At 51.6% G+C, this 23,681-nt stretch overlaps 8 protein-coding genes across 8 annotated transcripts; 4 read left to right on the top strand and 4 right to left on the bottom strand.

The window, feature by feature from the left end:
* The first annotated feature begins 1,901 nt into the window (after nt 1–1,901).
* BJX67DRAFT_279731 (uncharacterized protein) lies at nt 1,902–2,853 on the top strand. The gene is made up of 2 exons (XM_071026639.1): nt 1,902–2,119; nt 2,169–2,853. Exon 2 carries the CDS (start codon nt 2,262–2,264, stop codon nt 2,736–2,738), a length of 477 nt encoding a protein of 158 aa, XP_070889290.1. The 5' UTR covers nt 1,902–2,119; nt 2,169–2,261; the 3' UTR covers nt 2,739–2,853.
* A 114-nt stretch (nt 2,854–2,967) lies between these two features.
* Nucleotides 2,968–3,785, bottom strand: BJX67DRAFT_378296 (uncharacterized protein; the record flags this gene model as incomplete). The annotated part of the gene is made up of 2 exons (XM_071032316.1): nt 2,968–3,627; nt 3,747–3,785. 2 exons carry the CDS (start codon nt 3,783–3,785, stop codon nt 2,968–2,970), a joined length of 699 nt encoding a protein of 232 aa, XP_070889289.1.
* A 349-nt stretch (nt 3,786–4,134) lies between these two features.
* Nucleotides 4,135–7,553, top strand: BJX67DRAFT_279717 (sulfite reductase subunit alpha). The gene has a single exon (XM_071026636.1). The coding sequence runs from the start codon at nt 4,243–4,245 to the stop codon at nt 7,378–7,380; it is 3,138 nt and encodes a 1,045-aa protein (XP_070889288.1). The 5' UTR covers nt 4,135–4,242; the 3' UTR covers nt 7,381–7,553.
* A 1-nt stretch (nt 7,554) lies between these two features.
* On the bottom strand, nt 7,555–9,063 carry BJX67DRAFT_279718 (tRNA methyltransferase TRM7). The gene has a single exon (XM_071026637.1). It carries the CDS (start codon nt 9,001–9,003, stop codon nt 7,717–7,719), a length of 1,287 nt encoding a protein of 428 aa, XP_070889287.1. The 5' UTR covers nt 9,004–9,063; the 3' UTR covers nt 7,555–7,716.
* Nucleotides 9,064–9,196: 133 nt separating this feature from the next.
* mak5 (ATP-dependent RNA helicase MAK5) lies at nt 9,197–11,793 on the top strand. Its single transcript, XM_071026635.1, has 3 exons — nt 9,197–9,488; nt 9,536–10,744; nt 10,801–11,793. Exons 1-3 carry the CDS (start codon nt 9,243–9,245, stop codon nt 11,653–11,655), a joined length of 2,310 nt encoding a protein of 769 aa, XP_070889286.1. The 5' UTR covers nt 9,197–9,242; the 3' UTR covers nt 11,656–11,793.
* On the bottom strand, nt 11,697–13,077 carry BJX67DRAFT_345167 (NAD(P)-dependent oxidoreductase). The gene is made up of 3 exons (XM_071028336.1): nt 12,915–13,077; nt 12,335–12,866; nt 11,697–12,266 (listed from the first exon to the last, which is right to left on the bottom strand). Exons 1-3 carry the CDS (start codon nt 12,976–12,978, stop codon nt 11,843–11,845), a joined length of 1,020 nt encoding a protein of 339 aa, XP_070889285.1. The 5' UTR covers nt 12,979–13,077; the 3' UTR covers nt 11,697–11,842.
* Nucleotides 13,078–13,919: 842 nt separating this feature from the next.
* BJX67DRAFT_345161 (HECT-type E3 ubiquitin transferase UFD4) lies at nt 13,920–21,033 on the bottom strand. The gene is made up of 8 exons (XM_071028335.1): nt 20,560–21,033; nt 19,928–20,203; nt 19,765–19,859; nt 19,035–19,681; nt 17,267–18,929; nt 14,759–17,200; nt 14,552–14,701; nt 13,920–14,499 (listed from the first exon to the last, which is right to left on the bottom strand). The coding sequence occupies exons 1-8, from the start codon at nt 20,652–20,654 to the stop codon at nt 14,303–14,305; spliced, it is 5,565 nt and encodes a 1,854-aa protein (XP_070889284.1). The 5' UTR covers nt 20,655–21,033; the 3' UTR covers nt 13,920–14,302.
* Nucleotides 21,034–22,307: 1,274 nt separating this feature from the next.
* BJX67DRAFT_279611 (nicotinamide/nicotinic acid mononucleotide adenylyltransferase) lies at nt 22,308–23,566 on the top strand. Its single transcript, XM_071026634.1, has 3 exons — nt 22,308–22,804; nt 22,874–23,147; nt 23,199–23,566. Exons 1-3 carry the CDS (start codon nt 22,500–22,502, stop codon nt 23,466–23,468), a joined length of 849 nt encoding a protein of 282 aa, XP_070889283.1. The 5' UTR covers nt 22,308–22,499; the 3' UTR covers nt 23,469–23,566.
* The last annotated feature ends 115 nt before the right edge of the window (nt 23,567–23,681 follow it).

Genomic DNA, 23,681 nt, shown 5'->3' with positions numbered 1-23,681 from the left:
AAGTGCAGGGTTCAGTTCGTTTCCATACGTTCCTCGGTCGAGGTGATAGGATGCTCTGCTTGCGCTTCGGCCGTGATTGATACAGACTGTGGTACGGCAGACCTACATTGAACCCATGCAGCTGCACTAGAGCTCGGAGACTCTCTGACGTGGCGATTTCCGTCTGGTCAATGGCCATCAATTTCGTCTCCTGCTGGTGGCATATTTCGGGGAGCGGGCTGTCAACATAGTTTGCGCGTAAATGAGACCCGAGGCTGTTTTCTGGCTACCATCAATACAATTGGAGAAACGTTGGGCCGTCTTCTCAGCTCCGCTTGGCCGGGCGTTCTGACGGTTGGAGTCATTCCGTGGATTTCCATCATCGTCGTCGTTCTAGTGTGGCCCTAAAGGATCGCCGGAGCATCTTATTTGGCTGCCCGTGCTCTAAAGAGTTGGAAAATGAAGTTATGGTAAGAGGTTGATTGCCAACTCAGAGTCTGTTCGCCTAGACCCAAGCCACGATGAAGAAGCAACGCTGACAACCATCTGCACATCCGTTCACGAGCTGATCCATTCTGCTTTTGCCACTTCTTCATCCTTCCCCCAGCTGTCTTACGTCGGGCGTTCCTAGTCTATCCCTGGTTGTGGCGATTATACTTTGAACAACAAGGACCGGGCCCAGCGGAATGAGAAGCAATCTACACCAATCGACCAACCTCCTATTTACCCATTAAGGGTTGAAGAAAAAGTAAGACTGGCTCATTTGCAGCTTGTGAACTTTTCCTCTCTGGTCCCTGAGCTCCTGGATATCCACCGCTTTGATGACGTTGAATTTGGATTCAGTGACCCACATTCGCGCTCCAGGACGCCGGGTTGTGGAGGTCCCGTGATATTGAAGCAAGCGTGCCTTCTGTGGATTCCGCATACGCACCTGTTTTCGGGTAGCAAATGGAAGATGTCGATTCTGCTTTCGCAGTTTTAAGGTGAGAACGCGTTCTCTGGTGTGTCCTTGCTGCGCGTTTGGATTGGTTATCCTGGAAAGATATGCTAAACATTATCAATAGCCCGCATCCAATCGAGAGACTGACACTAGTGCGTTAATGCAACTAGCTAGGGTCCCTGCTAGACGCATTCGTAGACGATCAGATCCCACACGAAGGACCCGCTGGCTGTGCAGACGTGACTCGGGGGTGGGTCCACACATCTGCACGTTGACAGCTGCAGCGTCCTCCTGCGGCTTCAATGTTCAGGTTCGTGATTTTGAGCCTTGAATGCCCGCCCTTGAGTCATTCCGGACTCAATCCGCACACTGATCGGGTCTCGATGCTGCTGATCCTCCAGACATGATTTGCGCCTAGCCTTGCTCTCTTCTGCCGGCTACTCAAAGGAAATTCCTGTGGCTGGGATCATCTCACCGTCCGATGTCCCCACTACTTCTTTTGACAATCTTCGTCAGCAACTCTTCCTTCGCTTGAGTCGCTGCGTGGAAGAGTCGGTATGGGCTTGATCCCCAACGTTAGGCATACGCTCGGGGATGGCGTGAAGCTGCATTGATATCACAATGTGGCGCTTATGGTTGGATTCGATAGTCATTGCTTTGTATCGTCCCATTGACGTGGCAGGCCGGACTCTACGGGTCTCAGTCCTGTAAGTGTCACGATCGTGGTGCTCTACTTGGTCCGCCGGTGTTGTACTTTGCTGTAGCGCCAGGCAACTCCGCGGTCAAGCCCCGAAGTGATCGCCGTGGCATCGACGGTCTACTTTTGGAGTCGTGTTCGTCGAAAGTGGCGTCATCTCTGCTCGTTAGTCCTTCGCTCCTATCGTAGATAGAGCGGTGTCCCTCGTTGCCTCTTATCTGTTAGTGGATGGACTGGGGACGTACCACATGATTCACAGAGCAAAAATAGCACTCTTGCGCACTGTTGTAGGTGCACCAGCAGTATTATGGGAGAGACTGAACCTGCATACTAAAAGGTTCTGTGCACTGTGCTGTTTGCTCACGTGCTCATATTTCCATCTCTGTTTATGACGTCAATATGACTGGGTGAATTTCAGCTCTTGACATTAAGAATCTCGGTTTATCGAACTTTCTCTCTCCTGACCCGACTTCCATATTGATAATTTAAGTACACATATCTTTGTAAGTATTACATTGGTGAATTGCCCTGATATATGCCTGACGAGTACAGTCTACGTTCACTAGATCTCACAGTTCATCATCTGATGACAACTCCCGTGATTCTCTTAGTATACAACAGAATCCCCTCCAAAGCCTCACAGCTATGTGGAAGGGAGTTACAACAAGGGCCCGGCTGACCCGGACGCCCGTCCGCTCTTCCCAGCATCTCCAGACGCCCCAGAGCCTTGTCTCATCAATGCGGGCGTCTAGACCATTCAGCGCCATTGCACCACTTCATGCCAGGCCCGAAGACGGGGAATACCCCCACCATGACCGACATTCCCTAGATCCTTCAAGGACCGAGGCGTCACAGTCGGGTACCACGGACGAGGTGGCGAGTCGGGATTCCGCTTTTGATCCGTCCAAAACGTCACCTGAGAGCGAGATTAGTGCGTCGAAGGAGGAATCAGAGCGCGAGGGCCGTGTTCGTGATCCATTGGGTGTTAGTGCGGGGGATAAGGATGTTGGTCGTGAAAGAGACCCAATGGAAGTGGGAGCAGATAAGAATGCCGGTAAGGTAGGGCCGAGTACAAGAGGATGGACGAAGAAGAATAGGGAGACAAAGGCGGCGCGCAAATGAAAGGGAGTGTAACCGATGGGGGTAGCTTCAGTGGAGCAGTGGGATTGGGTTTTACGCATCGAAAGTTGGAATCCATCGGTGGAATATCTCGTATACTCCGCCAATATATTTATGCTAAACTACAACCGAACTCAGGCGCTAAATAAATGTATGTCAATAGACAAGGCTATGGACGAAATCCTAAACCAGTATCTCAGAGGAATTGCATCTCATAATATTAAATCCAGATTCATTCACTTCCATACTGGATGATATCATTTCCATGTAGAATCCAGACATCACTGCCGGCCGGAGCCTCGCCATTCAAAGCCTTGAGACCTGCATTCACCGCGGCTTTGCCGATTACATCGGCCTCCTGTGCCCATCCGTCCTTCAAGCTTGGATGTACCTTGCCCAATGCACTAGCGATGAACCTAACAGCAGCTTCTGCAGGTCGGCCCTCCTCTCTCTGACCAGCGATCAAGCCGGGGCGTAAGATCAAAGTCTTCTCAAACCCTAAAGCCTTGACATCCTCTTCAATTTCTCCCTTCAGGCGCATATACGCAAAATTCGATTTCGTATTGGCGCCGCTAGATGAAATCAGGACGTATACTTGCGTGCCTGCTTCGCGGGCGGCTTTAGCCAACTCCACGTTGAGACCGTGTTCGATTTTATACTGGTTTTCGAAGCCGCCTGCAGCTGCTCTCGTCGTTGCAAGGGACGAGATAAAAATAGATGGTGTAGGCGTAAGCGCGGAGAGTTGGCTTGCCCACTTCGATGTATCGTCGGAGACGAAGGAGGTTAGCTTTGCGCGAGGCGCAGAGCTTGCGGCCTGAGGTGTGCGGCGGGAGATTGTATCCACACGCGAAACAGCATTGTTCGTGAGGAGGCTGTTGAGAATATGACTCCCCTAGGGACCCACGAAATTGCAGTCATTAGAAATGAAGCCATGCGGGGGATAAGATTGAGAGCTATGGCGGGTTGAAATGCAACTGACGTCGGGTCGTGGTGCAGCTATGGATCACATACCACCATGCCTGTAGATCCAATTAAGGCGACGTTTGCCATCTTGGCGGGATTGAGTGATTACTTCGAAGCTTGCTGCGCTGTGTGAATGGTAAGGCCCCCAGGACTTGCGGAATTGGGGGAGGAAGAATGACGTGATTGCTGGATTGGAGCGCATTCAACTGGAAGAGTGCCAAGAAACGCGGCTGCCTCAGGCGAAAATGGAATTCGGAGAAGTGATTACTAATGCGGGGAAAGGCCGAAAGCGGAGGTCTTCTGCCCGGGTTTGCCGCCCTTCATCTTGTCGATAAGAAATTGCGTGATCGCCGCTAAACCGCTTTGGGGATACTCCCCTGGCATTTTTCTTGGGAGGACTATAGAGAAGTTTCCGCCTCCTCTCCGGTGGCTGCCCTGACTTTTTCTCACATTCTGTCCTCACTGTTTGTCTTTTTTGCCTTTTGTTCCTGTTCGTTGAGATAGCGGAGGCTTCGATCTGGTATCTGGACAGAGAACTCTCGCAATGGGCTCCTCCCCACCAGCTCTCTCGACCCTCGGTGGTCCGACCTATGTGACCGCCCAAACCCTAATCCAGCAGGTCGCCTACGCCCTCAGCGACAAGATCTTCTCTTATTCTCCGCAGTCGTTTGATTTGGACGCTGCCCTTCGAGAATGGGCTTCGAGGAAGGATGTCAATACCAGTGGTGAAGCGCCATTCGTCCAGGCTATGGAGACTCGTCAAGGCGCCGGAAACATCGCCCTCGGATACCTCTTCTCGCAGGATTTCGATCTGAAGAAGCGCCATGTTCCCCAGGGAATTGTCGCCTCATCCGCCACTCTGCCCTACATGCGCTCTGCCCTCGAGCAGCTTTCTCTCCTATACTCCGTTGCCAGCCCCGTCGCCGCTCATGTCGCCGCTGTTGACTATACTGGCGAGGATGGACTAGTTTCTGACTACGTCTCTGCGCTTTCTCTTGCGGAGGAGCTCGGATTAGGTCTTCTTTCCAGCGCCTCAGTCCACGAATCCCAGCATATGGCGCTCCTCACCACCCTACTTGCCTCTGTCCTGCCCTCAATACATATCTACGACGGTATTCGTGTTGGACGTGACACCACCCGTGTCATCGACGTCCTGGACCAGGCAGGCCTTGGCCGTACCTACGAGGCTATCCGCAAAACATTAGACGACCAGCGTAGCCGCCACCTCGACAACGAGGGCAAGCTCCTTGAGCTGATCCGGTCGTTGAATGGAGAGCTTGGCACTGACTACGGTGCTTTCGAGTATCATGGACATGCTGAGCCTACATCTGCTCTGGTCGCTTTTGGCACCGTTGAGGCTTCGCTTACCGCTCAAGTTGCTCGCTCGCTAGCCAAGGATGGTGTCCGTGTTGGTGTTGTCAACGTCCGTGTGTATCGCCCATTCATCGAGGAAGAGTTCTTGAACGTCCTGCCGCAGTCTGTCAAGACAGTTGGCGTCCTTGGCCAGGTCGCAAACGAGCAGGCTGTGCAAGAGCAGGGCATCCGCTCCACGCTTTATGAGGATGTCCTCGCAGCCCTAACTTTTGCCACGGACCGAGAACAGGCCGCTACTTGTGTTGATATCAAGTACGCTCGCTCCCAGCGCTGGGATTTGATCAACATTGCTGCTTCGTTTCAGCTCATTTCCGAGAAGCCGGTCGTCCAGGCCGACAGCACTGTTGAGCCTCTGCAGCTCATGGACCCATCTACTGTACAAGAATTCACTTTCTGGGACGTCGACACTTCTACGTCGAACGATGCTGCGACTCTCCTCTCCCAGGCTCTGGCCCTTGATTCAGCGAGCAATGTCACTACAAGCAAGGCGTACGATAACAATATTCAGGGTGGAGTGGTTAGAATCGATATCCGCAAGAGCTCCAAGATTCTAGATGCTCCCTACCCCGTCGCTGCAGCTGATACTACGTATGTAGGTGATGTGAAGTTGTTGGGAGAGATTGATATTCCCTCCTCCATAAAGGATGGCGGCAAACTTATCCTGAACATGACTGGTAAAACGGAGGATGAGTTGGAGAAGAAGCTGCCTGCCACTTTCAGGCAGGCTGTCGCTACGCGTGGTATCTCTCTTCACCTTCTTGACCCGTCGATTTTGGAGGACTCTGCGCTTGAATCCCTTGCCCTGCAGGTTACCTTCTTGCGCGTCGCTCTTCCTTCGCTTGAGGAATCCAACGCAAAGAAGCTTGCCTCCATCTGCGGAAATGCTGAGTCTCTGGCGAAGGTGACCGCGGATGCAGAGAAGATTCTTCGCCAGGCGGAGATTCCAGAGTCATGGAAGGCTCCTGAGGAGGGTGCTGAGTCACCGCAACTTCTGAAGCACCTGACTCCGAATAGCTTTGTTCCCTTCAACAAGGACGAGGCTGAGCCTGCCACGTTCCTTAGGGATTGGCAGACGGTTGCAAAAGGCTTGGCGTTCAAGGAGGCCTACGGTGCAAAGGCTGCTCTTCGTCCTGACCTGCCTACCAAGAGCTTCACCGTCCATGTCAAGGAGAACAGGCGTTTGACCCCTGTCACCTACGACCGCAACATCTTCCATATCGAATTCGATTTGGGCAACTCTGGCCTCACGTATGACATCGGTGAGGCCCTCGGCGTGCATTGCGAGAACGACCCCGAAGAAGTTACAGAGTTCATCAAGTTCTACGGCCTGAACCCCGACGACGTCGTTGAAGTCCCAAGCCGTGATGATCCCACTGTCTTAGACAACCGTACCGTATACCAGGCCCTCGTTCAAAATTTGGACATTTTCGGTCGTCCGCCCAAGCGTTTCTACGAGGCCCTCGCCGAGTTCGCCACTGATGAGAAGGAGAAGAAGGATCTCCTCACCTTGGGTGGGCCCGAGGGTACTGTGGAATTCAAGCGCCGCGCTGAGGTCGACACCGTCACCTACGCCGACATCCTGCTTGAGTACCCCTCTGCCCGTCCCGATTTCCACGACCTGATCCGCATCGTCAGCCCCATGAAGCGCCGCGAATACTCCATCGCCTCCTGCCAGAAGGTCACCCCCACGACCGTGGCCCTCATGATTGTCGTCGTCAACTGGGTTGACCCCCGTGGCCGTGACCGCTTCGGTATTGCCACCCGCTACCTCTCCCGCCTCCAACCCGGAACGCCCGTCACCGTGTCCGTCAAGTCCAGCGTCATGAAGCTGCCTCCTAAGTCCACACAGCCTATCATCATGGCCGGTCTTGGAACTGGTCTTGCCCCCTTCCGTGCCTTCGTGCAGCACCGTGCTCTCGAAAAGGCCCAGGGCAAGGAGATCGGTGCTGTCCTGCTGTACATGGGCTCACGTCACCAGCGTGAAGAATACTGCTATGGTGAAGAGTGGGAAGCTTACCAGGAGGCTGGCGTGATTACGCTCCTCGGCCGTGCCTTCTCCCGCGACCAGCCCCAGAAGATCTACATCCAGGACCGCATGCGCCAGACTCTCCCTGAGATTGTCCAGGCTTACATCCGCGAGCAGGGATCCTTCTACCTCTGCGGCCCTACTTGGCCGGTTCCCGACGTTACCGCCGTGCTTGAGGAGGCTATTGCCACCGAAGCGAAGAGCCTGGGCAAGAAGGTCGAGACCCGCAGGGAGATCGAGAAGTTGAAGGATGAGGAGAGATATGTTCTGGAGGTGTACTAAGGGCTACTTTACATGGTTTTTTGCGCACATTGTATTTGAATTAGACATACCTTTTGTTTTCAGCGCTCCTTGATATCAAGTCCTGCTGATAGATATACACCGCACTTTTTTGCAAATGCATTTGGCTGAGCCTGCATTGTTATCTGAACTCATGAGTAGATCCGGGTAGCCAATTTACGGATGCTATCTTTGTAGCGTCGTAGAATTATCTGTATTTGGCGTATATTTCGTAAATTTTATGGGTATCTACTTTATACTCCGTACTCGCACATGTATCGTTGCTAAAATGCGAAGTCTATATTCCGTGAAGGTGCGGGAGGTGACCGCCAAAGCTTTTCATGCTCGTCCCATAGCCCCTAATCTTGTCTTTCCGTATGCACCGCCTTTTTCTCTCCGTAGTTCCAGCGCGCGTCGGTAAGGCGGAGCCATAGGTGGTTGGACCGGGTCCAGGCTAACATGATCGGGTGGGAGAGCATAGGAAGCATCGGAATCCCAAGCTGACAGGTCGCCACAGGCGATGAACGAAGGTATCCACCTGTTCTCAATGGCAAACTTTTGTGGATTACAGAAGAGAGGCTCGGGTGTGGTTGAATCTCCTGAGTCTTCGTGCAAGAGGCGAGTCTGCCTTTCTTTCTGGGAGGCTGTTGAAAGGATGGCCTTCACCGGTTTTGGGGTGCTTGGCTTATCGTCCGGTACTTCAGTGGCGAGATTTCCGTCTTCTGATATGGGTCGAGGAACAGCGGCGCCGCCGAAGAGGGGATTCTTCACGGAATCCATGCCTAAAGTGCCGTCGTGGATGGCTGGTGGGATGAACCCCTCACAGACGATGAAGGCTTCGAGACTACTGGCACGACTACTCCTTGGTTTCGCGACACTTACTCGCTCGAAAACTGACCGAAGCTGAGAATAGAGGAGATCAACGTCGCGCTCACGGAAAATTTTGGCAACGAACTTGCCTCCTGGCCGAAGAACGCCAAGAGCGAGGTTTAGGGCTGAGTAGAGTAGTTGTGATTGGATGTAAATATCCAGGTCGTGTAGGCCGGTCACATCTGGAGCACCGTCGGATATAACAAGGTCAACTGGGTGTGGTTGGCGGATAGCATGGGGCGTAGGGGATGTCGATTCATAGGCTTCCGGGTCTAATGCCTGCAGAAGAAGAGGGATGGTGGAGGGGTGAGTGATGTCGGCCTGCAAGGTTGTGATGCCCTGAAGAGGCGCCATGGGCTGTAGATCGATAGAGACAATCTTGACGTTCTTCCGTGGTTTCAGAGCAGTTGGGTCGGTGTCATCTGTAGCATTCTCCTTTGCTTCCTCGGCATTCCTGCTCGCTTGTGCGTCACCATTCAGCTTTGCCAATGCCGCTTGTTCCTTACGCTTCTTTTCGACCCAGGATCTTCGACCAAAACTCTCGCCCTTGATCAGTACTCGGCTAAGCACTTGACTCCAGCTGCCCGGTGCCGCGCAGAGGTCAACAACTCTCGTCACCTTCTCCGGATTCTCATGCTCGAATAGATCGAATTGCTCATCAATTTGGATCAGTTTAAAAGCAGATCGTGCACGCCAATTTTGCTCTTTGGCAAGGCGGTAGTACGCATCACGCTTATCTTTGGAGGATTTCCCCATCTTGATCTTCGCAACTAACCACGATGTGTAAAACGAAGAGCAGCACGCTTTCTTCTGCTGCCAAAAGGTTTTGGATTTCATTTTGCTGCGTGGGGCTGCGATAAGATTGCGGTCTGAAAAAGAAGGCGGTGTAGAATTTCTGCCGCATCTTTTCTCCAAAAAATCGAAGCTTCCTCACCAGGAAACAGAGACTGCGACTGTTCATCTTTATCCCGAATTTCTACTATTCGCTCGTAGAAATGGGTCATAAAAGGCAACATGACTCGAAGAACGTGGGGTCGCAGACTATCAAACGAAAGAGGACCGGAAGCTCTGCCAAATCGGCGACAAAGCCACAGGATTTAAGCGTCGCAATAGAAGATCTCAATTGGAAGGAAGTGTCGTTGCCCGATCGACTGGACGACTTCGGAGGTTTTTTTGGCTTAGAGGAGATTGAAGGAGTGGATATTGTGCGACCAGAGGGGAAGGGAGAACTCCGATTCAAGGTATGGACTTGAATCACGCTGCACGTCCCGCAACTGACAGACATCAGCCTGTGTCTGGAAAGCCAGCCAAATCCATCCTGAAGAGTACCATAGTGAAACTGGAGAGCACTGATTTTGACGATGAGTGGAGCGGTTTTAGTGACAACGAACCCGCAGAACACAGCGATTCCTCAATAACGAAATCCAAGCAGAAGTCCAAGGCAACAGAGGTGAGCAGCAAGAAAGGCGAGAAAACAAAAAAGAAAGATGGGAATAAGGAGCTTAAAAGGGAGCTGAAAGAGCAAAAGCAGAAGGGCGGGAGCAATGCACAAGACCGCAGTCTTAAACCTGGGCTTTCGTTTGCCGCTCTCGAGGACGAAGAAGACGATAATGGAGCCGATATTTCTGCCTGGGAACCGCTAAGTCTTTCTGCAGAAGTTTTAACCAGCCTGTCAAAGATGAAGTTTGGCACCCCGACGGCTGTTCAGAAGACTTGTATACCACCGATACTGGATGGTCACGATGTTATCGGCAAGGCTTCGACGGGTTCAGGTAAGACTTTGGCGTTTGGTGTACCGATTCTGGAACACTATCTTGAACGGACTCGCAACGGAGGCACAGCTGGATTAGAGAAGGAGGAAAAGATACCAGTTGCATTGATTCTATCGCCGACTAGAGAGCTTGCGCATCAGCTCCAAAAGCATATTTACAATCTGGTCTCCAATGCCCCCGGTGTGAACGCTCGAGTTGCGCTTTTGACCGGTGGTCTCTCAGTGCAAAAACAGCAGAGATTGCTTGCTGGTGCTGACATCGTCATTGGTACGCCGGGGCGGGTTTGGGAAGTTCTCAGCTCGGGACAGGGGCTTATCAGGAAGATGCAAGGTATCAAGTTTCTTGTCGTTGACGAGGCAGATAGGCTTTTGAGTGAAGGACACTTTAAGGAAGTTGAGGATATTTTGGGCGCTCTCGACCGCGCGGAATATGAAGACATGCCCAAAGAAGCGAAGAGCCCATCCGAGGATGAAGATGCGCACTCCGGTCTCCGGAGACAGACGCTCGTGTTTTCGGCTACATTTCATCGCGATTTACAGCAGAAACTTGCAGGGAAAAGCAAATGGACAGGCGGCGATCTCATGAATAAGAAAGAATCTATGGAGTACCTTCTGCAGAAGCTGAATTTCAGTGAAGAGAAACCGAAGTTCATAGATGTCAACCCTGTTCAGCAGATGGCAGATGGCCTGAAGGAGGGGATTGTCGAATGTGCCGCAATGGAGAAGGTTTGCTATATTATCTCTCCAATGCAACTTGTGAGTTCCGCTAATGAAGTGCCTAGGATCTTTACCTATACACGTTACTACTATATCACCCTGCACATCGCACCCTGGTCTTCATGAATTCCATTTCCGCTGTCCGGCGCATAACTCAACTCCTTCAAAATCTACAACTTCCCGCTCTTGCTCTCCACTCGTCCATGGCGCAAAAGGCGCGATTGCGTTCCGTTGAGCGCTTCTCATCCCCATCATCTGACCCAGGTACCGTCCTCGTAGCAACCGATGTTGCGGCTCGTGGACTTGATATCAGGGGTATTGACTTTGTCATTCACTATCACGCCCCGCGCACGGCGGATACATACGTCCACCGTTCTGGTCGGACAGCTCGTGCGGGCGCCTCGGGAAAAAGCGTCATTATTTGCGCTCCCGAAGAAATGGTAGGAGTGGTACGTTTGGCTGCCAAAGTGCATGCTAACATGTCGAATGGCAAACGACTGCCGCTTGAGTCCCTCGAGCTGGACCGTCGCATTGTCTCCCGGATCCGTCAACGGGTTGTTCTCGCCGCTAGCATCACGGATGCTAATATCGCCAAGGAAAAAATGTCGACGGAGGATAATTGGCTCAGAAATGCTGCGGAAGACCTCGGTGTCGACTATGACAGTGAAGAGTTTGACCAAGCTCAGGGGCGCGGTCGTGGTCGCGGTCGTGGACGGCAAGAGCGCGAGCGGAAAGCTAGTAGCGTCTCGAAAGCTGAGCTCGCGGGGATCCGTGCAGAGTTGAAGCAACTCCTCGGCCAACGAGTTAATATCGGAGTGAGCGAGCGATATCTGACCTCAGGGCGCGTTGATATTGAAGCTCTACTTCGGGGAGAAGGTAATAACTCATTCATCGGGCAGGTCGATCCGCTGGGTTTCTAGGTCTATATAAGTTTTAAGATACCATTTAGCAATTTCATACATATTTGTGCTTCGTAATATTTGTTTAATAAGAATTCTATCTCAAGCGAAGTCCCCGAGTGAATATTCGCCGGCTCATGACTTTTATAGCGGCCTAGGGGTGAAGTAGAGCGGCAGACCCTTGTGTTTCTTCCACATCCTCCCATATCTAAGTCTCATTCTCACGATCTCTCCTTCTCACCACATCTGACTCAAAGCCAAGACCGGCACTCTCCCTCAATACTCCAAACATAGAGGATGAGTCCAAGGCACGCCGGACTTCGTCTCCATACTGACGTGCCTCCCCCAAATGCTTCAGAGCAATCTCTGCAACCGGTAGACTCGTTCCTGCTCTCTCAGCACAGTCAACTCCCAATCCTACATCCTTCAGTGCAAGTCCTAGATCAGACCACGGCCGCTCCCCTCGTGGAGGCAGATAATGACCTTCCGTCATCCGTTTCGACATGGCCAACGGCAGATCCCCGTACTGTTCCTTAATCAGGGACTGTAAAGCCTCGTTCCCGATCCCAGTCTTCTCGGCGAAGACGAGTGATTCAGCGACAAGCTCCATCAGGCCAGCCGTTAAGAAGTTCCTACAGTTTAGGAGGGTTAGCTAATGGTCTAACTTTAGGGGGGATTGTAGGGAAACCTCCAAACCTACCCTGCAGTCTTCAGCAAACTAGCCTGCGCGGCGTCCTCCCCAAGTCGGAGAACCTTTCTCGCCATGACGCCAACGAGAAACGGTTGGATGGCCTTAACCGCGTCGTTGGTGCCAGCGACAACGAACAAGAGCCTCCCCTCCCGCGCAACGGGACTCGCTCCAAAGACAGGCGACGCGATAAAGCTGGCTCCTTTCGCCGTGAGTTCTCGTTGGGCCCAGGATGAGACGTCCGGGTGGACTGTAGATGTGTCGACGATGATCTTGCCACGGAGACGATTTTCATCCGAACCAGTAGCATCTTCTAATATGGACCCGATAATGGACGTCGCGGCTTTGTCGTCGCTCACTGAGATGAAGCATATGTCAATGTTGACGGTGAGCTCTTGAATACTGGAGCTCTGGACAGCGCCTAGTTCGAGAAGTTGCTGTCCGCGAGACTCAGTCCGGTTGTAGAAGTGGAGGGGGGGCCCATTGATGCGCGATAGATGGCTTTGGAGGTTGATGGCCATGGCTTGGCCCATGGATCCGAGGCCTAGGTGATATGTTAGTAACTGAACACGTCGGCTTGAGGTCCGTTTACCAATCCATCCGATCTTTGGATGACTGGAGCTTGTTGTAGTCGACGAAGCGGGATGGGAGGACATGGTACTCGAGAGCGGGACTGTGCTCAACCGCTATTTCTGTTTGTGGGGAGATATAAAACAGCTCTGATTTCTGGAGTCGACCGAGCATTGATTATGACTCAAAACTGGTTGAAGACAAAGTGAGCGGGGCCATCATTTGGAGACACCGCTGAGCCCCATCAAGGCGGAGCATGTGAGGGGTAAATGTATGATTTGACAAGAGTCTCGAATAGAATGAATCTAAGATATGATGTTTTGGCTAAACAGGCTGCACTAATGCGCTATGATACCTGATATTGTGCTCCTCCAGTAAACCGCTCGCCATCACCGTCTCTTCGTGGATACGTTTGTGACGACCCTAGTAGGAAATGATCTCCCTCGGGATCGCACTGACCACCGGTTCCTCGGCATGCCGAGACGTTCCAGATCTTCGGTTTGCTTTGAGGCAGTCGCGGCGATCTGTCTTCGAATATAGCTCTAACAACGATCAAGTAGAGGTGTAAGGGTTTATGTAAATGCTTCGGGAACTGCCTTTCTCGTGTTTGACGACGTCTTCGCACCTACCCTGTCGCGATCTCGCCGGAGCAGGACGGGCATGAGAACGAGCCTGAATGCTGATTTCGGAGGCTGGCACTGCCGGGGCGGATTTATGTGCTGAGGGGAGAAAGTCTTGGGCTGGCAGGACGATGGGGACGATGGAGGGGATGGGTCAGGAGTCGGTGGTGGTTGTGGAGGCGACGGGGTTGTTTATCGAGCCCCGGTTCGCAGAGGTATGTTACCGCTTTATTCTTCCGTCTTTCTTCCCAGATGAACCGGATCTCTGACTTTGGAGATTAATTAATGGTGCCTGTGTATCGATATTGAGGCTTACTCGTTGTATACACTTAAGCTTTGCGGTGCTCATAGAACCATATACGGAAACCACGATACAGACTGAATAGATTACAGAGCCGACACACCCATTCAAGTTGAATAACGGATTATCATTTCTATCTATAATACTACGAGGAACCCATTTTAGACTCCTTCCCAAGTTGAAGACTCACACAATAAGGCAGTAAGGGAATGAAAGAAAGACGCACCCGAATGCAAGAAGCCCACCAAAGGAAACAAATTCACCCATGGTCGGGGGATAAATTCCTATTATTCGAAAATCAAAGCATAGGAACTCAATCAGTCATCACGATCTGTTTGTGGTATTCCTTTTCTCATATTTTTGCGTTGTAGCTTGACTTTGTTTATGAGTTTTGTGTCCTGTATGACTTCTTTGCCTATTGAGCATTCGAACACAGGACAAGGAGCCAAGCAAATAAGTTTGTGAAGCGGATGATACCGATAGCGTCGCTTAGGAAAGATGAAAGGCGCCTTGCCCTTCCTTGATAGCGACAGACAACCGTTCTCGGAGGACGTCTAGGGTGCTATAGTCGGGAAGTTTCAAATAATTTACACAAGTCATAACGCTTGGGAGGTAATCATCAGGCGTATATGGGGGTTCACTTGGGCGACAGACGACAGTGAAGATCGGCGTAAGACTCTTAAAGCCTACAGTCGTATGAGCACGCCGCATCGCACACCGGAAGGGCAGGGAACTTACCTCCAATAGGCAATTTCGGGCTACCTGTAACAAATTGAAGGAAGTCTCGGCGTTGTTGTGTGCCTAATTCACTCATTGTCTGGAGCAAATTTCGAACGCTGCGACTGTCCATGTTGAAGCCGTGGTCGGCTTTGATAGAATCCATTAGGGCTAAGTGGAAAATGTCAGTTCCACCGTTCCGACAAGAATTTGACAGCGAAAACTTACTCTCAATCGTCCAATCTTCTTCAGCTCTTCCGAATAGCATCACAAGCTCACTCGGCGTGAACGTTTGTAGTGCAGAGTAGGGGAAAACTTGCGAAAATCCGGCACGGAAAGCCTCGACTTGGGATTGCACTCCGCTTCCCAAGGTCATATCCACAACCCTGTCAACGTAGAGATCGACATTATTCATCGTTACCGGGACGTTGGAGCCGTTCTTGATGAGTTCGATAGCGGGATAGCCCGGAAGAGTGAAATCCAGGCCTAAATCTTCAACTTGCACGCCATCAACCTCGACCGCCTCCAGAGCCTGTGCCTTTTGAGCTTTGGGGAGAGATTGTGCTTCAATGGTCCTTTTGGCGTTTGCGAAGCGTTTCAATAAGAGTAAGGACTTTGCCAGATCGTAGTCTACCGCCTTCACGGTGCCGAGCGAGGGGGCTACTGTCGACGAGGTATCGGCAATCCGGAAAAAAGCGGGATTAAAGGAAATATCAATGATCCTCGAATCCAGCATAGATCGAGCAACGAACTTTCCCAAGGTTTTGAACAACTGCAGCTGCTTCTTCCCGGAGTCGGATGAGAGTTGTGCCTCACTCATCGGCGCAGGAAATAGACCGCGGCTTCCAAATGCATATTCACCAGCATCACCGCAATCATTCTCTCGCCACATTTTGAGTTTCTTCTTCGAAAACTCCTTCGAAACAGTCGAGTAGAATTCAAGCGTTGGGCCTAGACCAGTTCCCACTTCTTCGAAATATTCCACCTCAAGCACACTAGGAGAGGACCCATAGAGCTCCATGACTTTCATAGCAGACTCGAGGATCCGGCTTCTCGAGATTCGTACTTTTTGCCGCTGTAGACGACCTAGGATTGGTCGATCATCCCGCCGGTGATCATTGCGCCCATCATCCCCGTTTTGAGAATTGTTCCACCGCATCATGGCTCGCGAATAGCCAAAGGCTGTCGATTGAAGAAACAAATGACGCGTTTCAAACGGAAACAAGAACGCGAAAGAGCGGGCGAGATCTTCGCTCCAGTCTGGAAGGCAACTGCTAGCAACGATCAAAGGCTCTTCTAGCTGTCGATTAAGCTTAGCTGTGAGCTTGGTGTTAATAAACTGAGCCAAAGATTCAGGCTTGAGCGCAATAAGATCTTTCGTCTCTGCAAGTATGTCATCAAGGGTAGTATTCATCCCGTGCAAGACCCGTAGGAGCCGTAGGATGGAAGTGGTGGTAGAATCTTGGTTGAGAGAAGACGGCATTCCGGAGTTGCCATTCTGGAAGTTAGCTTCAGACAGAGTGGATGTAAGAGTGGAAGGTTCCGGCGGGGGCGGGCCTTGAACTCGTTTAAAATTGATCGTGTGAATGGCAGACCATACATTCTTCCCGTGGGGGTCGAGATGTTTACGGTTATGATGGACGGCACGATAAATAGTCGTGTCGGTAGAGACGGCTTCGCCGTCGATACTGAACTCTATATGCCAGTCCGATGGTGGGGATGCCATGACAGCGGCATACGAGAATGGGCGACCAGCCATGGCGAGAGAACTACCTCCCGCCGAGTTCAGCGACGATCGGGGGCCCGCCGACGATTTGGACACAGGGGTAGATTGGGAAGGCGTGGATACGCGAGTGCCGTCTTCCTTCCGTGCGGTTACTTTTCCGGAAGACGCTACCTCCATATTAACGGCAGAAGGGTCATGCACGTTATCGTCGGACATCTCGTCGTCGAGATCATCCACAATAGCGTTCAGCTCTTCCTCATCCCCGTCCTCGTCATCATCGTTTTCATCCTCGCTCAAGTGCCGTTCATCAGCACACTCTAATGGCTCATCTTCACGGTCACTGCCCGAATCCAGATGGTGCGCAGACCGCCTAGATCTCAAGCCCAGATTTCGCCCACCGGCCGAATGCTCCTTTGCAAGGTTTCTCGACTCGGAGTCAAAGGGTTTGCTACTCCCAGAAGGTCGCAGAAGCGAAGGAGGCCCGCTGCCATGTGAATCAGTGCCCTCATTCAGCTGGTCTCGGAGACGAGCTGCGCTCGCAATTTGAGAAAGGATGGTGTCTCGGCCGCGAGACGTTTTTGGACGGTCCGACAGGCTAATTCTCGGGTGAAGGAAGTCCTCCAGGGCCTTGAAGGTCGCAATGGCGTGGATGGAGACCATGATGTGTCGATAGGAGTGGGGAATATCGGAACTGTCATCAGCAGCCAATTTCAAACGAAGCTGTTTTCCAAGCATGTAGGCCGCGTTGCTTCGTGTGTTCTCCAACGAATTGTGGCCCACGGTCGTCACTTCAAAATGCTCTGTTCGGCTGAGAAGATCCTGGAGTTTATTGATCAGCACCCCAAAAGGTGTTGTGGCGGTACTCTGGCTTTGGGCTCTTTCTGATATTGTGGAGCCCATGAATGCCTGAAGGAAAGAGCTGCGGGCTTCACGCATGGAGGCTGCTGGAATAGTGACATTAGCGAAAACTCATAATATGATGACTCGTTTGTCTTGCGGCATTTACTCACTTTTAGAGTCGTCGAACACTGTCAGCAAGGTGCTGATAATGCCAGAATTGAGGAGCTCAGAGCTAGTGATACTTTCGAGCGCATCACCCTCAAAATAAGCCGCAAGCTTGCGGAAGAGGCCGAGTCCGTCACCGTTTCTATCACCAAAACCCGAATAGCAAGCTTCTATTTCCGCGACGAGCGCCCGAAGTTCATTCAGGATTTCCACGGCCTTTTCTCGCATTTCCCGGCCTTGACCGGCTTCGTAAAGCTTCATGAATGCGCGTGCATCGCGGATGACGAGGTCATTCATGGCGTTTTCCATCCTTGTAGAAAAGCCGTGACCTGAGGATGAGGAGCTTTCTGAATCAGAAATATCGTCATTATCTTCATCCTGGTCGTCCTCATTGTCTTCAGAGTCATCAGCCCCATCATCGTGGCCATCGTCGTCGCTTCTGTCCTGGCTATCCTCATCTGCGCTTGTTTCGGTATAGCTGGCGGCGGGAGGAGCAGTAGAAAATGCGCCCTGATGCGAATCTTCTGAGGTATCCATAACCGAAGCAGCAGGCGAGTCAGAAAGTGGCTGTCCCTGCTTTTCAGCCAATAGCGGTTGCTCCGCAAGTTTCACAATCTCTGATATAACGCCTTCACGATGGAACTGGTGCTGGTAGACATGCTCCAAACGTTGCAAGAGAAGCTCTGCGCAACGAAGAGCTGATGAAACTAGGGACGGGTGGTCGTTTTGGGATAGTATAGCCGCCAGGAATGAAGCATAGTGCACAGACCGAAGAGCTTCCTCGATAAGAGTTGCATCCAAATTTTGCAACATCTTGAGTTGCGCGACCAGCACCTTCTGACGAACCTCTAAATTGACAGTGCTAGAGTACGCATCCGTTAACGTTGGTAACAGAACCAAGGCAAACCGCCTCAGCTCCGATTTGCAGCCCATCAACAGAGAGCGTCGTTTCTCAGCGGACCCCTTTTGTAATGGGGGTTTAAAGCTCGACGTCGCATTGATTTCAGGATACGACATTGAACCGTTCTCCTGGGGGGATTGACGGCCAGGAACACCGGGTAGAAGTTCGCAAATCACATTCAAGGTCTCAGAGACCTGCTCCTTCGGCCTGTGTATTAAAGCTTGCATCACCAGGACGCTATCCATCTTGACAGCCTGATCCTCAGGGTTGTCCGGTGGTGAGACTCCAGTCAGAATCTGATAGAGCGTATCGACAACGTCCGTCTTGAGGAGTTCTACAGACAATCGTGGGCTTGCTTTCGATGTAATAGCCAAAACACGGAGAAACTGCGTATGAATGTGAGGTCCGATAAGGTTGGTGGTCCCAGGTAGAAGCAAGCGGAGGACGGCTTTGAGCATCGCAGGGCTTATCAATTCCTCCAGTTTTTCTGGCTTGTGCTTAAAACTCTCCACGATGCGGGAAACACAGAGACAACCTTGCTCAACGACCTTGGGGTCGTTACTCGAGAGAACATTGAGAAGGGTTGGCATCACATCGCGAACGACGGGAAATGAATCGTGAGGCAGGTTTCGGCAACAGTTAGCTGCCGTGGTCACCGCCGTACGTTGGGTACTTGTTTGGAAGAAGTCAAGGTAAGTCAAACACGCCGTTAGACCTCCTTCGCGTACAATCGATGCAGGAAAATCGACCGAAATTTTAGCTAACGTCTGCGAGTGGTGTCAGCATCTCCGTTGTTGATATATTATACATTGTATCCGGGTACATAGAGAGGAGCAGAAAGCGGTTGCCCACACAGGGCAGAGAAAACTTACACTAAGAGCCTGCTCAGCCAAATCAATAAATTGAATATCCAGTAGCTTCTGGCACAGAATCGGTACAGCTCCCCCGTAAACAACATTAGCCACCGAGCCGCGTAAAGCTTCCATCAAGTTCGCCAAGCAGCGGCAAGCAAGAAGCATGATTTCGGGATTTTCCTCTCCGAATTCATTAGGTTGCATGAGAGACACCAGCTCCTTTACATAAGGGTCGGGAGAAAACTGGCCAGATAGGTTGTCTTCGTTCGATACAAGTAATAGATCCGAGAGCTCCTGAAGAGCGATTAGTTGAAGAGACGGGTCATCCTTCATTCTCAGATTTTGCAAAATATCTCGCAGGCGGGACGGCATGCCCGACATCATACCAGTAAGGGCACGAAGTGTGTTCTGAAGTCCAAGGGAGCTTCGTGATCCAAACAGGCTGTTATGGAAAAGATCTCCGTCATCCCCCTCCTCATCGTCATCGAGACCTGAAGGATTTGTGCCATCATGACTATCGCTTGGTGGGGAAGGTTCGCGCTCCTCGTTTCTCTCGCGTCTTTCCGCCTCCTCATCCGCCTCCTTCATAACAACATCGGGACGCGTTCTCGAGGGGCGCTTTTTCTGTCGATGAGGGGGGGGTGACTGGGTAGCTAAAGGCCGTTCTACATGATTCAGAGTGTTAAGACCGGCGTTTCTCCATAAAGAACAATGACAACAAAGTGCACCTCTCCTGGCAATTCCTTACCTTGAGACACTTTTCCATGGCGACTGGATTTTCTTCTTTGCTGCGGGGGCGAAGTTGACTTTCGCGAAGATTCCTCCACGGGGTTTGATGATGGGCTATGGGTGCAGGTTTAAGTAAGCAAATTTTCAACATCGGATTACGGCATAAAGGAGACGTAACCTACCCGGGATAGGACATAGCTGGGCGGTTCCGAGTACCACGACGAGAGGCAGCTGGGGCGTTAGTCACTCTAGGTGAAACTGCGCGCTGCTGTCGTTTAGACTTTCGATAAGGAGATCGAGAATTTCGCTGCTCCAAGGAGTCCGGCGATCGATCGCCGGGTGCGGGAGCTTTGCGTTTTCGATTCGGAGCCGAACCAGCGGCCGGAACTGGGGGAGACGTGCCAGAACCGACGGACGGTGGAGAGTCTGCAGCTTGTCTCGCGGCCGAGCGAGTAATCCTGGATGACATGAGAAGTTGAGCACTTCACGAGCAGGATAGGGGAAGAATCAAAAATGATAAGGAAAATGCACGACTGCGTGGGACAAAAAGGCTGAGGAGAAGCAACGGCGATTTCGATGGAAAAAAAAAAAGGACGGACAAGAGGTCCAAAGAGTGTATAGCGACGATTAATGGGCCCAGTATCTCAAAGGCGCCAAAAGGGTATTGTTCAGTGCTTCAAAGATATTGTCGAAGTCTTGGAGGCGGAATGCCGAAGCTGCAGATCCAGCATCAAAAGGAGTGAACGGGGATCAAAGTATCCGAGGGGCGAGGAGGCCAACGCGGGGTATGAAGGAAATGGGATCTGATATGTACCTGGCGGCAGTAGCGGAGACACCAGCAGACGAGGATAGTGGGCGAGAGTCCTCAAGAGGGTCCTGGCGGTGTAAGTTGGGCCTTTGCCTGGCCATATGTTAATTGCTACTGAGAGCAAGGCAAGAGGGCTCGCTCGTCATGCAGCGCTGTTCAACCCGCCATCCGTGACTCTTCGAGAGAAAAGTCGGAAAGCGAGTTGGGAGGGGAGGCTGTTTCCGTTCGTTTTGAGGGGGGGTTAAGAGGGGTGAGTGATAGCTCGGAAGCGATCGATCCGTGTTGGACAGTGGGAAACAGATAGGAAGGAATCAGTAATAATAAAGTCTCTCAAACTGAAATCAAGCAAATGGATGGAAATGAGGCAAGTGACGGAATGCAGTCGTGGAGAAGGTGGTGGGCTGCAAGAAGTTGAGACGGAGGAGAGATGGAAGCGAAGAGAGACTGTCACTCATCTTGGCCTGATTGACGTGGTTTGGCTTTGGCGGTGGTGACGCTCGCCCGAAGTTCGGGGACCAACGCACTCGAAAGCGCAGCTCCGACAACACCGCCAGGCGCAAAACCTGAGGATTATATAATGCCTTAAGCCTGCAAACCACTTAACTACGTAACTTACTACTCCATATCCTTACCTAGACTTTAACGGGATTAACTAGCGCCTACGTGGGATCGCGAGCTCTAGAGATGATATATGCTGACCCCTAAATGTCCGGCCCTCTGGGCAGACGGATACAGATTGTCTCTTTCACCTGAGCGCCAGATATTGATGAGATACATGGAAAGCTGTTCGCGTTCTAATTTAAACAGCAGGGGCCAATATCAAGAAACTCACCGGCCAGGAAACCTTAGCCATATGGGTATCTCGTCGCCGTGGAAGTCGAGAAAATAGGTGTGTAGCAAGATCTCTTTGTCAGGGTCTTTGCTTGGGATGCACTCGACTCCATCCACTGCGGCTACCAAGGCATCTCCATATTGAGAATTCATGAACGGTATCACAGCATCGAAAAGGTGGTTGGACGAAGAACTTGACAAACTTCTTCGAATCATCTCCATCTCCGCTTTCCCGGAGGAGATCCGATATCAGCCAAACCAAAATCAGCATGTTTGGTTTTCCGAGAGAGTGTCGGGACTTCGAAATCATGGAACAACTCGTCGCCGCGATCAAATGTCAATTGGGTGGCCCGGGGGACGGTACAATCAACGCAGAGCTCAGCTCTCATCAAATCAATTGGCATGTTCTCTGAATCGACCTAAATGTCATCACGGCTCACGGCGCAGCCTCCGACAACGAGTCTTTCGTCTACCTTGGTGCCCGGATTTCGGCGCCGAATGAAGCGGGGACACAGCAGACTGGGGGTTGGGAAAAAATCTGCAAATTTCCAAGCCCCAATCAGCCTTTAAACCTTGTTTAGCTTTAACCCCAAAAGAAGCCCGAGAAAGATATTAAAACTCACTCAGCTATTTTCAAACCCCAGTCTGCTGTATGCCCGTATCAAGCCCATACAGAGCAACAAGGGAAAACATCACGTGGCCATATACTGAGGCTCGACCGGGGAAGTCCTGTGGGGACACAGACACTGCCTTTCCGAGCGGGGCTGTTCAATTTTCAAGAGCCTGGAATTTGGACACAGAGAAAGCCAGTAGTGAGAGCCATGACTCGGAGTAGTCTATTTGGGGAGAAATGAGGTGACCCGAGAAACCTTCTCCGAGGGCCAGAAACGGAACACGCCCGCCGCGATCCGGCGAAAATTTCCCCTCCTCCTTCCCCACACCCCTGCTGACTAACCACTCATCTTTGCCCGCATCTGGCCTTCATCTTTCGTTTCCAAGGTTGAAGAGAGTCTTGTGCCTATCCCGCTGATGACCGCCATCCCACCAAGAGATACGTACTTCTGGTCTCTTCGTCTCCCCGTTTTGCTTCCCCCTCTACTCGAATTATCCCAACCATGACCGGCGCTGCCCAAAAACTGGGTAGTGATGCCCACCAAACACCCCCCGCTCCTGCGACCCCGACGGAGGATTACATTTTCCCCGAATATCGCCTGAAGCGTGTAATGGATGACCCTGAGAAGACGCCCTTGCTCCTTGTAGCCTGTGGTTCTTTCTCTCCGATCACATACCTCCACCTGCGCATGTTTGAGATGGCGGCCGATTATGTCAAGTTGAGCACGGATTTCGAACTCATCGGAGGGTACCTCTCACCGGTATCTGATGCCTACCGTAAGGCTGGGCTGGCCAGTGCAGAGCACAGGTTAGTGAGCACCTGTTGTTCAGACGTACTACTTTCTCACGGTCGAGGCTGACGCGGACGGTGTAACAGAGTAGCCATGTGCCAACGGGCAGTGGACCGGACTTCCAATTGGCTGATGGTTGATACGTGGGAGCCGATGCACAAGGAATATCAGCCGACCGCTATTGTGCTTGATCACTTTGACTACGAGATCAACACTGTACGACAAGGAATTGAGACCGGACGTGGCTCGCGGAAGCCCGTGCAGGTTGTTCTACTGGCCGGCGCTGACCTGGTTCATACCATGTCAACACCTGGAGTGTGGAGCGAGAAAGATCTTGATCACATTCTCGGAAAATATGGGGTATGTGAAGGCAACGAGTTTGGTCAGGGTGGGTGCTAATCCTAATCTTAGGCTTTTATTGTTGAGCGAAGCGGAACAGATATTGATGAAGCACTCGCTGCCTTACAACCCTGGAAGAAAAATATCCACGTCATTCAGCAGCTGATCCAAAATGACGTTAGCAGCACTAAAATTCGCCTGTTCCTTAGACGAGACATGAGCGTCCGTTACTTGATACCAGTTCCTGTCATAGAGTACATTGAACAACACAACTTATACAGGGAGGATGGCAGCATACAAGCGACAGGCGAAAAAGGGAAGGAGCCCGCGACATCGAACTGAGAGTTTCCTTACCTTTGTCCGTTCGACTAAGTTAGAAATGTTGGAAGAACCCCACGCATCGGAAAGGGTCGCACAGCTCTTTTTGGTCTGAATGATGATTTATCATCTGTGTATGACCGACCAAAAGGTGTATATGCATGGGCTGCAGTTTTGCATTTATTCGTTCCAGTTGAGCCTCCCTGTTCACAACTGACCTCAAAACCTCGCACCCAT

Source organism: Aspergillus lucknowensis (assembly GCF_044049455.1).
Source record: "Aspergillus lucknowensis strain CBS 449.75 chromosome Unknown BJX67scaffold_6, whole genome shotgun sequence".
Taxonomy (NCBI): domain Eukaryota; kingdom Fungi; phylum Ascomycota; class Eurotiomycetes; order Eurotiales; family Aspergillaceae; genus Aspergillus; species Aspergillus lucknowensis.
The sequence above is the reverse complement of the archived record's forward strand: the minus strand, read 5'-3'. Positions and strand labels throughout refer to the sequence as shown.

Coding starts and splice junctions, on each gene's coding strand:
- mak5 (XM_071026635.1), top strand. CDS start 9,243: ATGGGTCATAAAAGGCAACATGACTCGAAGAACGTGGGGTCGCAGACT. Junction 9,489..9,535: donor AGGGAGAACTCCGATTCAAG/GTATGGACTTGA, acceptor GACAGACATCAG/CCTGTGTCTGGAAAGCCAGC. Junction 10,745..10,800: donor AATGTGCCGCAATGGAGAAG/GTTTGCTATATT, acceptor TGAAGTGCCTAG/GATCTTTACCTATACACGTT.
- BJX67DRAFT_345161 (XM_071028335.1), bottom strand. CDS start 20,654: ATGGCCAGGCAAAGGCCCAACTTACACCGCCAGGACCCTCTTGAGGAC. Junction 19,860..19,927: donor CCAGCTATGTCCTATCCCGG/GTAGGTTACGTC, acceptor CTGCACCCATAG/CCCATCATCAAACCCCGTGG. Junction 14,702..14,758: donor AGAAGATTGGACGATTGAGA/GTAAGTTTTCGC, acceptor TTTTCCACTTAG/CCCTAATGGATTCTATCAAA.
- BJX67DRAFT_279718 (XM_071026637.1), bottom strand. CDS start 9,003: ATGGGGAAATCCTCCAAAGATAAGCGTGATGCGTACTACCGCCTTGCC.
- BJX67DRAFT_279611 (XM_071026634.1), top strand. CDS start 22,500: ATGACCGGCGCTGCCCAAAAACTGGGTAGTGATGCCCACCAAACACCC. Junction 22,805..22,873: donor CTGGCCAGTGCAGAGCACAG/GTTAGTGAGCAC, acceptor ACGGTGTAACAG/AGTAGCCATGTGCCAACGGG. Junction 23,148..23,198: donor ACATTCTCGGAAAATATGGG/GTATGTGAAGGC, acceptor TCCTAATCTTAG/GCTTTTATTGTTGAGCGAAG.
- BJX67DRAFT_279731 (XM_071026639.1), top strand. CDS start 2,262: ATGTGGAAGGGAGTTACAACAAGGGCCCGGCTGACCCGGACGCCCGTC.
- BJX67DRAFT_279717 (XM_071026636.1), top strand. CDS start 4,243: ATGGGCTCCTCCCCACCAGCTCTCTCGACCCTCGGTGGTCCGACCTAT.
- BJX67DRAFT_345167 (XM_071028336.1), bottom strand. CDS start 12,978: ATGTCCTCCCATCCCGCTTCGTCGACTACAACAAGCTCCAGTCATCCA. Junction 12,867..12,914: donor TCCAAAGATCGGATGGATTG/GTAAACGGACCT, acceptor CATATCACCTAG/GCCTCGGATCCATGGGCCAA. Junction 12,267..12,334: donor AGTTTGCTGAAGACTGCAGG/GTAGGTTTGGAG, acceptor CCTAAACTGTAG/GAACTTCTTAACGGCTGGCC.